This window comes from Arachis stenosperma, chromosome 3, assembly GCF_014773155.1.
Source record: "Arachis stenosperma cultivar V10309 chromosome 3, arast.V10309.gnm1.PFL2, whole genome shotgun sequence".
Taxonomy (NCBI): domain Eukaryota; kingdom Viridiplantae; phylum Streptophyta; class Magnoliopsida; order Fabales; family Fabaceae; genus Arachis; species Arachis stenosperma.
Window position 1 is genome coordinate 7,842,895 of NC_080379.1, and position 12,022 is coordinate 7,854,916.

General features: G+C 34.4%; 1 protein-coding gene and 1 pseudogene across 1 annotated transcript; one reads left to right on the forward strand and one right to left on the reverse strand.

Moving 5' to 3' along the window:
• LOC130965440 (sucrose transport protein SUC5-like) lies at positions 1–2,252 on the reverse strand (annotated as a pseudogene).
• Positions 2,253–2,348: 96 nt separating this feature from the next.
• LOC130965441 (uncharacterized) lies at positions 2,349–5,325 on the forward strand. Its single transcript, XM_057890203.1, has 6 exons — positions 2,349–2,358; positions 3,004–3,130; positions 3,341–3,360; positions 3,777–3,902; positions 4,546–4,672; positions 5,319–5,325. The coding sequence occupies exons 1-6, from the start codon at positions 2,349–2,351 to the stop codon at positions 5,323–5,325; spliced, it is 417 nt and encodes a 138-aa protein (XP_057746186.1).
• Positions 5,326–12,022: the final 6,697 nt, after the last annotated feature.

The window sequence follows — 12,022 nt, forward strand, 5'->3', positions numbered from 1 at the left end:
TTAATGCTTATCCATGCCTTCTGATTTCTCTTTAATCTCGGCGTCCGCCGCCGCCGTTGATTTCTGCGGCGAGAGTGGTTCCTCTTTCACGTATAGGGTTAGCAACAGCGTGATTGAAACCGAAGAAGCAGCTTTTCAGGTGGGCGCAGTACACATCGCAAGCTTTCGTTCTTGTGAACGGGAAGATGTGATGGAGACCGCTGTAGGAACCGGCGGCGTATCCTAGGACGTTTCCCACCCCCATGAAAAAGGAGAAGCCAGCGTTGGCCATCCGCATTTTCCGTTGGTCTCCGGCGGCGAGGTCGGCGAGAAGTGTCCGGCATGGAGCTTGAAGCATGTTGTTGGCAACGTCGAGGATCCAGAACCCGACCACGAAGATGGCTATGGCGCGCAGGCGGGCCTTCTTCTCGAGCGAGTCACCAAACATGTGTCCCATGTCAGCAGCGTAGCCTATAAGGAGCACTGCAATGGCGACCGCTAAGGCTCCGGCAGCAATGAAAGGCCGCCGGCATCCAAACCGCGACGTGCAGCGGTCACTATAGTAGCCTACTATGGGCTGCACGAGCATCCCACTTTTGGATCCGCAAAATAAGATGTGTAAGCTGCGGAAGCGTGTGGGATACCAAGGAGGTGAACGTACGGCATCAGTAAGGATAACTGTAGAGCCCACCCAAACTGAACACCGGCGGCGATAGACGCCACGACGATGATCTGACGTAGAAGATTCGGCTTTGGTGGTAGTGCAGACTAGTTCTCTAAGTTGAGAGAAAGGAACTCCATTGTTTTTTTTGAAAGAGTAAGTAGTGTGTGTTACTGTGTTTGAAAGAGTTTAATTTAAGTAGTGTGTGTTTGTGAATTGTGTGTTAGGTTGTGGAGTTAAGGGGAAGGGGTGTGGGAGTTTTATAATAGAAGAGGGGAGTATGAAGGTTATGTTAATTAATTTGAGTTATAAATAACATAAACAAGGTTAGATTATTTAAAAATTGATCTACACTTTTATAGAATAATTAGTTAAAAATTAAAAAAATATTATTTTATTTCTATATTTGATAAAGTCTATTATGTTCTAAATATATTGTTTAGATATTTATTATGGTGAAATATATTGGTCAAGAATTTAATTCATTTGTAAATTTGGTTATAACTATTGCTGTAATAATTAATGTTTTTTTTTTACTAGAATTCTTGGCCAAGGGTGTAAATTAACATTATTATAAGTTTATTTCTTTCATTTTCAATGGTACAATTTTGATGTCATTCCTCTGGAAGATCTGTTAGAGAACTTGTGTTTTGTCTGTATGTGATTTTCCTGTCAAATTTTTTTTCGCTGAGTTTTTAAATTTAAGTTACATCGATTTTGATAGATAGCAAGTTAGACAATAGAGTATTGCTGCCATTATTAGCACATTTCTTACTGGTATAGTTCACAGGATACTAACATTCTATTTCTTGTAACAGGTGTTAGATACCCGTGGACATTTTTGTTGGTTGCCTTGGGGTATGGTTTATGGCCACCGATGGTTCTTATATCAGAAATTGTCCAGACCTTCTTCCTAGCAGATTTCTTTTACTACTATGTCAAAAGGTTGGTTTAGAATATTGTACAGTCCTTTATGTTGCAGCTTTGGCATAGAATCTTGAGGTCCTTCTAGCATGACTTCTTATAATATTTATTTTGTTGGAGGTCAGCTTGTTCTTCTAGTATGATAATAAACTTGTGATGCATAATATAAAATTCCTTGATAAGGGTTTTGTTGAAATTAATTTATTAGATTTTTTTATTTTATCATTAAAGCATTGAACTTGTATTGGATTGTGATATATGAGTATCACACACCACACCTCTATGACAACAATAACATTGCATCCCTCAGTCAATCTTCTATCAATTTTCTTATTAGTGTTTAGCAGAAACTCTTGAATTGCTGTGTTAAGTTCAAAGAGAGGCTTCTCAGTACCCCCTATTCATGTCATTTTTTTGAGTCAAAATTTCATGAATAATTCTAGATTTTAGTTGGTGTAATAATTTGGGCTTGATTCTTATCACGGATTTCAAGTTTTTGCTGGAAAGCCTACTCTAGATATTAGAGAAGTAGAGAAGACAAAGTGGAGTAAGTCCCAAAAATACAGTTATAGAATAGTAGGTTAGACAATAGAGTATTGCTTCCATTATTAGCACATTTCTTACTGGTATAGTTCACAGGATACTAACATTCTATTTCTTGTAACAGGTGTTAGATACCCGTGGACATTTTTGTTGGTTGCCTTGAGGTATGATTTATGGCCACCGATGGTTCTTATATCAGAAATTGTCCAGACCTTCTTCCTAGCAGATTTCTTTTACTACTATGTCAAAAGGTTGGTTTAGAATATTGTACAGTCCTTTATGTTGCAGCTTTGGCATAGAATCTTGAGGTCCTTCTAGCATGAATTCTTATAATATTTATTTTGTTGGAGCACAGCTTGTTCTTCTAGCATGATAATAAACTTGTGATGCATAATATAAAATTCCTTGATAAGGGTTTTGTTGAAATTAATTTATTAGATTTTTTTATTTTATCATTAAAGCATTGAACTTGTATTAGATTGTGATATATGAGTATCACACACCACACCTCTATGACAACAATAACATTGCATCCCTCAGTCAATCTTCTATCAATTTTCTTATTAGTGTTTAGCAGAAACTCTTGAATTGCTGTGTTAAGTTCAAAGAGAGGCTTCTCAGTACCCCCTATTCATGTCATTTTTTTGAGTCGAAATTTTATGAATAATTCTAGATTTTAGTTGGTGTAATAATTTGGGCTTGATTCTTATCACGGATTTCAAGTTTTTGCTGGAAAGCCTACTCTAGATATTAGAGAAGTAGAGAAGACAAAGTGGAGTAAGTCCCAAAATACAGTTATAGAATAGTAGGTTAGACAATAGAGTATTGCTGCCATTATTAGCACATTTCTTACTAGTATAGTTCACAGGATACTAACATTCTATTTCTTGTAACAGGTGTTAGATACCCGTGGACATTTTTGTTGGTTGCCTTGGGGTATGATTTATGGCCACCGATGGTTCTTATATCAGAAATTGTCCAGACCTTCTTCCTAGCAGATTTCTTTTACTACTATGTCAAAAGGTTGGTTTAGAATATTGTACAGTCCTTTATGTTGCAGCTTTGGCATAGAATCTTGAGGTCCTTCTAGCATGAATTCTTATAATATTTATTTTGTTGGAGCACAGCTTGTTCTTCTAGCATGATAATAAACTTGTGATGCATAATATAAAATTCCTTGATAAGGGTTTTGTTGAAATTAATTTATTAGATTTTTTTATTTTATCATTAAAGCATTGAACTTGTATTGGATTGTGATATATGAGTATCACACACCACACCTCTATGACAACAATAACATTGCATCCCTCAGTCAATCTTCTATCAATTTTCTTATTAGTGTTTAGCAGAAACTCTTGAATTGCTGTGTTAAGTTCAAAGAGAGGCTTCTCAGTACCCCCTATTCATGTCATTTTTTTGAGTCGAAATTTTATGAATAATTCTAGATTTTAGTTGGTGTAATAATTTGGGCTTGATTCTTATCACGGATTTCAAGTTTTTGCTGGAAAGCCTACTCTAGATATTAGAGAAGTAGAGAAGACAAAGTGGAGTAAGTCCCAAAAATACAGTTATAGAATAGTAGGTTAGACAATAGAGTATTGCTGCCATTATTAGCACATTTCTTACTAGTATAGTTCACAGGATACTAACATTCTATTTCTTGTAACAGGTGTTAGATACCCGTGGACATTTTTGTTGGTTGCCTTGGGCTATGATTTATGGCCACCGATGGTTCTTATATCAGAAATTGTCCAGACCTTCTTCCTAGCAGATTTCTTTTACTACTATGTCAAAGGTTGGTTTAGAATATTGTACAGTCCTTTATGTTGCAGCTTTGGCATAGAATCTTGAGGTCCTTCTAGCATGAATTCTTATAATATTTATTTGTTGGAGCACAGCTTGTTCTTCTAGCATGATAATAAACTTGTGATGCATAATATAAAATTCCTTGATAAGGGTTTTGTTGAAATTAATTTATTAGATTTTTTTATTTTATCATTAAAGCATTGAACTTGTATTGGATTGTGATATATGAGTATCACACACCACACCTCTTTGACAACAATAACATTGCATCCCTCAGTCAATCTTCTATCAATTTTCTTATTAGTGTTTAGCAGAAACTCTTGAATTGCTGTGTTAAGTTCAAAGAGAGGCTTCTCAGTACCCCTATTCATGTCATTTTTTGAGTCGAAATTTTATGAATAATTCTAGATTTTAGTTGGTGTAATAATTTGGGCTTGATTCTTATCACGGATTTCAAGTTTTTGCTGGAAAGCCTACTCTAGATATTAGAGAAGTAGAGAAGACAAAGTGGAGTAAGTCCCAAAAATACAGTTATAGAATAGTAGGTTAGACAATAGAGTATTGCTGCCATTATTAGCACATTTCTTACTAGTATAGTTCACAGGATACTAACATTCTATTTCTTGTAACAGGTGTTAGATACCCGTGGACATTTTTGTTGGTTGCCTTGGGCTATGATTTATGGCCACCGATGGTTCTTATATCAGAAATTGTCCAGACCTTCTTCCTAGCAGATTTCTTTTACTACTATGTCAAAAGGTTGGTTTAGAATATTGTACAGTCCTTTATGTTGCAGCTTTGGCATAGAATCTTGAGGTCCTTCTAGCATGAATTCTTATAATATTTATTTTGTTGGAGCACAGCTTGTTCTTCTAGCATGATAATAAACTTGTGATGCATAATATAAAATTCCTTGATAAGGGTTTTGTTGAAATTAATTTATTAGATTTTTTTATTTTATCATTAAAGCATTGAACTTGTATTGGATTGTGATATATGAGTATCACACACCACACCTCTATGACAACAATAACATTGCATCCCTCAGTCAATCTTCTATCAATTTTCTTATTAGTGTTTAGCAGAAACTCTTGAATTGCTGTGTTAAGTTCAAAGAGAGGCTTCTCAGTACCCCCTATTCATGTCATTTTTTTGAGTCGAAATTTTATGAATAATTCTAGATTTTAGTTGGTGTAATAATTTGGGCTTGATTCTTATCACGGATTTCAAGTTTTTGCTGGAAAGCCTACTCTAGATATTAGAGAAGTAGAGAAGACAAAGTGGAGTAAGTCCCAAAAATACAGTTATAGAATAGTAGGTTAGACAATAGAGTATTGCTGCCATTATTAGCACATTTCTTACTAGTATAGTTCACAGGATACTAACATTCTATTTCTTGTAACAGGTGTTAGATACCCGTGGACATTTTTGTTGGTTGCCTTGGGCTATGATTTATGGCCACCGATGGTTCTTATATCAGAAATTGTCCAGACCTTCTTCCTAGCAGATTTCTTTTACTACTATGTCAAAAGGTTGGTTTAGAATATTGTACAGTCCTTTATGTTGCAGCTTTGGCATAGAATCTTGAGGTCCTTCTAGCATGACTTCTTATAATATTTATTTTGTTGGAGGTCAGCTTGTTCTTCTAGCATGATAATAAACTTGTGATGCATAATATAAAATTCCTTGACAAGGGTTTTGTTGAAATTAATTTATTAGATTTTTTTCATTTTATCATTAAAGCATTGAACTTGTATTGGATTGTGATATATGAGTATCACACACCACACCTCTATGACAACAATAACATTGCACCCCTCAGTCAATCTTCTATCAATTTTCTTCTTAGTGTTTAGCAGAAACTCTTGAATTGCTATGTTAAGTTTAAAGAGAGGCTTCTCAGTACCACTATTCATGTCATTTTTTGGAGTTGAAATTTCATGAATAACTCTAGATTTTAGTTGGTGTAATAGTTTGGGATTGATTCTTATCACGGATTTCAAGTTTTTGCTGGAAAGCCTACTCTAGATATTAGAGAAGTAGAGAGGACAAAGTGGAGTAAGTCCCAAAAATACAGTTATAGAATAGTAGGTTAGACAATAGAGTATTGCTGCCATTATTAGCACATTTCTTACTGGTATAGTTCACATGATACTAACATTCTATTTCTTGTAACAGGTGTTAGATACCCGTGGACATTTTTGTTGGTTGCCTTGGGGTATGGTTTATGGCCACCGATTGTTCTTATATCAGAAATTGTCCAAACCTTCTTCCTAGCAAATTTCTTTTACTACTATGTCAAAAGGTTGGTTTAGAATATTGTACAGTCCTTTATGTTGCAGCTTTGGCATAGAATCTTGAGGTCCTTCTAGCATGACTTCTTATAATATTTATTTTGTTGGAGGTCAGCTTGTTCTTCTAGCATGATAATAAACTTGTGATGCATAATATAAAATTCCTTGATAAGGGTTTTGTTGAAATTAATTTATTAGATTTTTTTTCATTTTATCATTAAAGCATTGAACTTGTATTGGATTGTGATATATGAGTATCACACACCACACCTCTATGACAACAATAACAATCTTCTATCAATTTTCTTCTTAGTGTTTAGCAGAAACTCTTGAATTGCTGTGTTAAGTTCAAAGAGAGGCTTCTCAGTACCCCCTATTCATGTTATTTTTTGGAGACGAAATTTCATGAATAACTCTAGATTTTAGTTGGTGTAATAGTTTGGGCTTGATTCTTATCACGGATTTCAAGTTTTTGCTGGAAAGCCTACTCTAGATATTAGAGAAGTAGAGAGGACAAAGTGGAGTAAGTCCCAAAAATACAGTTATAGAATAGTAGGTTAGACAATAGAGTATTGCTGCCATTATCACATTCTTACTGGTATAGTTCACAGGATACTAACATTCTATTTCTTGTAACAGGTGTTAGATACCCGTGGACATTTTTGTTGGTTGCCTTGGGGTATGGTTTATGGCCACCGATGGTTCTTATATCAGAAATTGTCCAGACCTTCTTCCTAGGAGATTTCTTTTACTACTATGTCAAAAGGTTGGTTTAGAATATTGTACAGTCCTTTATGTTGCAGCTTTGGCATAGAATCTTGAGGTCCTTCTAGCATGACTTCTTATAATATTTATTTTGTTGGAGGTCAGGTTGTTCTTCTAGCATGATAATAAACTTGTGATGCATAATATAAAATTCCTTGACAAGGGTTTTGTTGAAATTAATTTATTAGATTTTTTTCATTTTATCATTAAAGCATTGAACTTGTATTGGATTGTGATATATGAGTATCACACACCACACCTCTATGACAACAATAACATTGCATCCCTCAGTCAATCTTCTATCAATTTTCTTCTTAGTGTTTAGCAGAAACTCTTGAATTGCTGTGTTAAGTTCAAAGAGAGGCTTCTCAGTACCCCCTATTCATGTCATTTTTTGGAGTCAAAATTTTATGAATAATTCTAGATTTTAGTTGGTGTAATAGTTAGGGCTTGATTCTTATCACGGATTTCAAGTTTTTGCTGGAAAGCCTACTCTAGATATTAGAGAAGTAGAGAGGACAAAGTGGAGTAAGTTCCAAAAATACAGTTATAGAATTGTAGGTTAGACAATAGAGTATTGCTGCCATTATTAGCACATTTCTTACTGGTATAGTTCACAGGATACTAACATTCTATTTCTTGTAACAGTTGTTAGATACCCGTGGACATTTTTGTTGGTTGCCTTGGGATATGGTTTATGGCCACCGATGGTTCTTATATCAGAAATTGTCCAGACCTTCTTCCTAGCAGATTTCTTTTACTACTATGTCAAAAGGTTGGTTTAGAATATTGTACAGTCCTTTATGTTGCAGCTTTGGCATAGAATCTTGAGGTCCTTCTAGCATGACTTCTTATAATATTTATTTTGTTAGAGGTCAGCTTGTTCTTCTAGCATGATAATAAACTTGTGATGCATAATATAAAATTCCTTGATAAGGGTTTTGTTGAAATTAATTTATTAGATTTTTTTTTCATTTTATCATTAAAGCATTGAACTTGTATTGGATTGTGATATATGAGTATCACACACCACACTTCTATGACAACAATAACAATCTTCTATCGACTTTCTTCTTAGTGTTTAGCAGAAACTCTTGAATTGCTGTGTTAAGTTCAAAGAGAGGCTTCTCAGTACCCCCTATTCATGTCATTTTTTGGAGTCGAAATTTTATGAATAACTCTAGATTTTAGTTGGTGTAATAGTTAGGGCTTGATTCTTATCACGGATTTCAAGTTTTTGCTGGAAAGCCTACTCTAGATATTAGAGAAGTAGAGAGGACAAAGTGGAGTAAGTCCCAAAAATACAGTTATAGAATAGTAGGTTAGACAATAGAGTATTGCTGCCATTATTAGCACATTTCTTACTGGTATAGTTCACAGGATACTAACATTCTATTTCTTGTAACAGGTGTTAGATACCCGTGGACATTTTTGTTGGTTGCCTTGGGGTATGGTTTATGGCCACCGATGGTTCTTACATCAGAAATTGTCCAGACCTTCTTTCTAGCAGATTTCTTTTTCTACTATTTCAAAAGGTTGGTTTAGAATATTGTACAGTCCTTTATGTTGCAGCTTTGGCATAGAATCTTGAGGTCCTTCTAGCATGACTTCTTATAATATTTATTTTGTTGGAGGTCAGCTTGTTCTTCTAGCATGATAATAAACTTGTGATGCATAATATAAAATTCCTTGATAAGGGTTTTGTTGAAATTAATTTATTAGATTTTTTTTTTCATTTTATCATTAAAGCATTCAACTTGTATTGGATTGTGATATATGAGTATCACACACCACACCTCTATGACAACAATAACAATCTTCTATCAATTTTCTTCTTAGTGTTTAGCAGAAACTCTTGAATTGCTGTGTTAAGTTCAAAGAGAGGCTTCTCAGTACCCCTTATTCATGTCATTTTTTGGAGTCGAAATTTCATGAATAACTCTAGATTTTAGTTGGTGTAATAGTTTGGGATTGATTCTTATCACGAATTTCAAGTTTTTGCTGGAAAGCCTACTCTAGATATTAGAGAAGAAGAGAGGACAAAGTGGAGTAAGTCCCAAAAATACAGTTATAGAATAGTAGGTTAGACAATAGAGTATTGCTGCCATTATTAGCACATTTCTTACTGGTATAGTTCACAGGATACTAACATTCTATTTCTTGTAACAGGTGTTAGATACTCGTGGACATTTTTGTTGGTTGCCTTGGGGTATGGTTTATGGCCACCGATGGTTCTTATATCAGAAATTGTCCAGACCTTCTTCCTAGTAGATTTCTTTTACTACTATGTCAAAAGGTTGGTTTAGAATATTGTACAGTCCTTTATGTTGCAGCTTTGGCATAGAATCTTGAGGTCCTTCTAGCATGACTTCTTATAATATTTATTTTGTTGGAGGTCAGCTTGTGATGCATAATATAAAATTCCTTGATAAGGGTTTTGTTGAAATTAATTATTAGATTTTTTTTCATTTTATCATTAAAGCATTGAACTTGTATTGGATTGTGATATATGAGTATCACACACCACACCTCTATGACAACAATAACAATCTTCTATCAATTTTCTTCTTAGTGTTTAGCAGAAACTCTTGAATTGCTGTGTTAAGTTCAAAGAAAGGCTTCTCAGTACCCCCTATTCATGTCATTTTTTGGAGTCGAAATTTCATGAATAACTCTAGATTTTAGTTGGTGTAATAGTTTGGGCTTGATTCTTATCACGAATTTCAAGTTTTTGCTGGAAAGCCTGCTCTAGATATTAGAGAAGTAGAGAGGACAAAGTGGAATAAGTCCCAAAAATACAGTTATAGAATAGTAGGTTAGACAATAGAGTATTGCTGCCATTATTAGCACATTTTTTACTGGTATAGTTCACAGGATACTAACATTCTATTTCTTGTAACAGGTGTTAGATACTCGTGGACATTTTTGTTGGTTGCCTTGGGGTATGGTTTATGGCCACCGATGGTTCTTATATCAGAAATTGTCCAGACCTTCTTCCTAGTAGATTTCTTTTACTACTATGTCAAAAGGTTGGTTTAGAATATTGTACAGTCCTTTATGTTGCAGCTTTGGCATAGAATCTTGAGGTCCTTCTAGCATGACTTCTTATAATATTTATTTTGTTGGAGGTCAGCTTGTGATGCATAATATAAAATTCCTTGATAAGGGTTTTGTTGAAATTAATTTATTAGATTTTTTTTTCATTTTATCATTAAAGCATTGAACTAGTATTGGATTGTGATATATGTGTATCACACACCACACCTCTATGACAACAATAACAATCTTCTATCAATTTTCTTCTTAGTGTTTAGCAGAAACTCTTGAATTGCTGTGTTAAGTTCAAAGAAAGGCTTCTCAGTACCCCCTATTCATGTCATTTTTTGGAGTCGAAATTTCATGAATAACTCTAGATTTTAGTTGGTGTAATAGTTTGGGCTTGATTCTTATCACGGATTTCAAGTTTTTGCTGCAAAGCCTGCTCTAGATATTAGAGAAGTAGAGAGGACAAAGTGGAGTAAGTCCCAAAAATACAGTTATAGAATAGTAGGTTAGACAATAGAGTATTGCTGCCATTATTAGCACATTTCTTACTGGTATAGTTCACAGGATACTAACATTCTATTTCTTGTAACAGGTGTTAGATACCCGTGGACATTGTTGTTGGTTGCCTTGGGGTATGGTTTATGGCCACCGATGGTTCTTATATCAGAAATTGTCCAGACCTTCTTCCTAGCAGATTTTTTTTACTACTATGTCAAAAGGTTGGTTTAGAATATTGTACAGTCCTTTATGTTGCAGCTTTGGCATAGAATCTTGAGGTCCTTCTAGCATGACTTCTTATAATATTTATTTTGTTGGAGGTCAGCTTGTTCTTCTAGCATGAAAATAAACTTGTGATGCATAATATAAAATTCCTTGATAAGGGTTTTGTTGAAATTAATTTATTAGATTTTTTTTTCATTTTATCATTAAAGCATTGAACTTGTATTGGATTGTGATATATGAGTATCACACACCACACTTCTATGACAACAATAACAATCTTCTATCGACTTTCTTCTTAGTGTTTAGCAGAAACTCTTGAATTGCTGTGTTAAGTTCAAAGAGAGGCTTCTCAGTACCCCTTATTAATGTCATTTTTTGGAGTCGAAATTTCATGAATAACTCTAGATTTTAGTTGGTGTAATAGTTTGGGCTTGATTCTTATCACGAATTTCAAGTTTTTGCTGGAAAGCCTACTCTAGATATTAGAGAAGTAGAGAGGACAAAGTGGAGTAAGTCCCAAAAATACAGTTATAGAATAGTAGGTTAGACAATAGAGTATTGCTGCCATTATTAGCACATTTCTTACTGGTATAGTTCACAGGATACTAACATTCTATTTCTTGTAACAGGTGTTAGATACCCGTGGATATTTTTGTTGGTTGCCTTGGGGTATGATTTATGGCCACCGATGGTTCTTATATCAGAAATTGTCCAGACCTTCTTCCTAGCAGATTTCTTTTACTACTATGTCAAAAGGTTGGTTTAGAATATTGTACTGTCCTTTATGTTGCAGCTTTGGCATAGAATCTTGAGGTCCTTCTAGCATGACTTCTTATAATATTTATTTTATTGGAGGTCAGCTTGTTCTTCTAGCATGATAATAAACTTGTGATGCATAATATAAAATTCCTTGATAAGGGTTTTGTTGAAATTAATATATTAGATTTTTTTTCATTTTATCATTAAAGCATTCAAAGAGAGGCTTCTCAGTACCCCCTATTCATGTCATTTTTTGGAGTCGAAATTTCATGAATAACTCTAGATTTTAGTTGGTGTAATAGTTTAGGCTTGATTCTTATCACGGATTTCAAGTTTTTGCTGGAAAGCCTACTCTAGATATTAGAGGAGTAGAGAGGACAAAGTGGAGTAAGTCCCAAAAATACAGTTATAGAATAGTAGGTTAGACAATAGAGTATTGCTGCCATTATTATCACATTTCTTACTGGTATAGTTCACAGGATACTAACATTCTATTTCTTGTAACAGGTGTTAGATACCCGTG

Excerpts from the sequence above, each read along its gene's own strand:
- LOC130965441 (XM_057890203.1), top strand. Across the intron at positions 3,131-3,340 it reads TTTTACTACTATGTCAAAAG|CATTGAACTTGTATTGGATT; the intron begins GTTGGTTTAGAA and ends TTATCATTAAAG. Across the intron at positions 3,903-4,545 it reads CTTTTACTACTATGTCAAAG|GTGTTAGATACCCGTGGACA; the intron begins GTTGGTTTAGAA and ends TTCTTGTAACAG.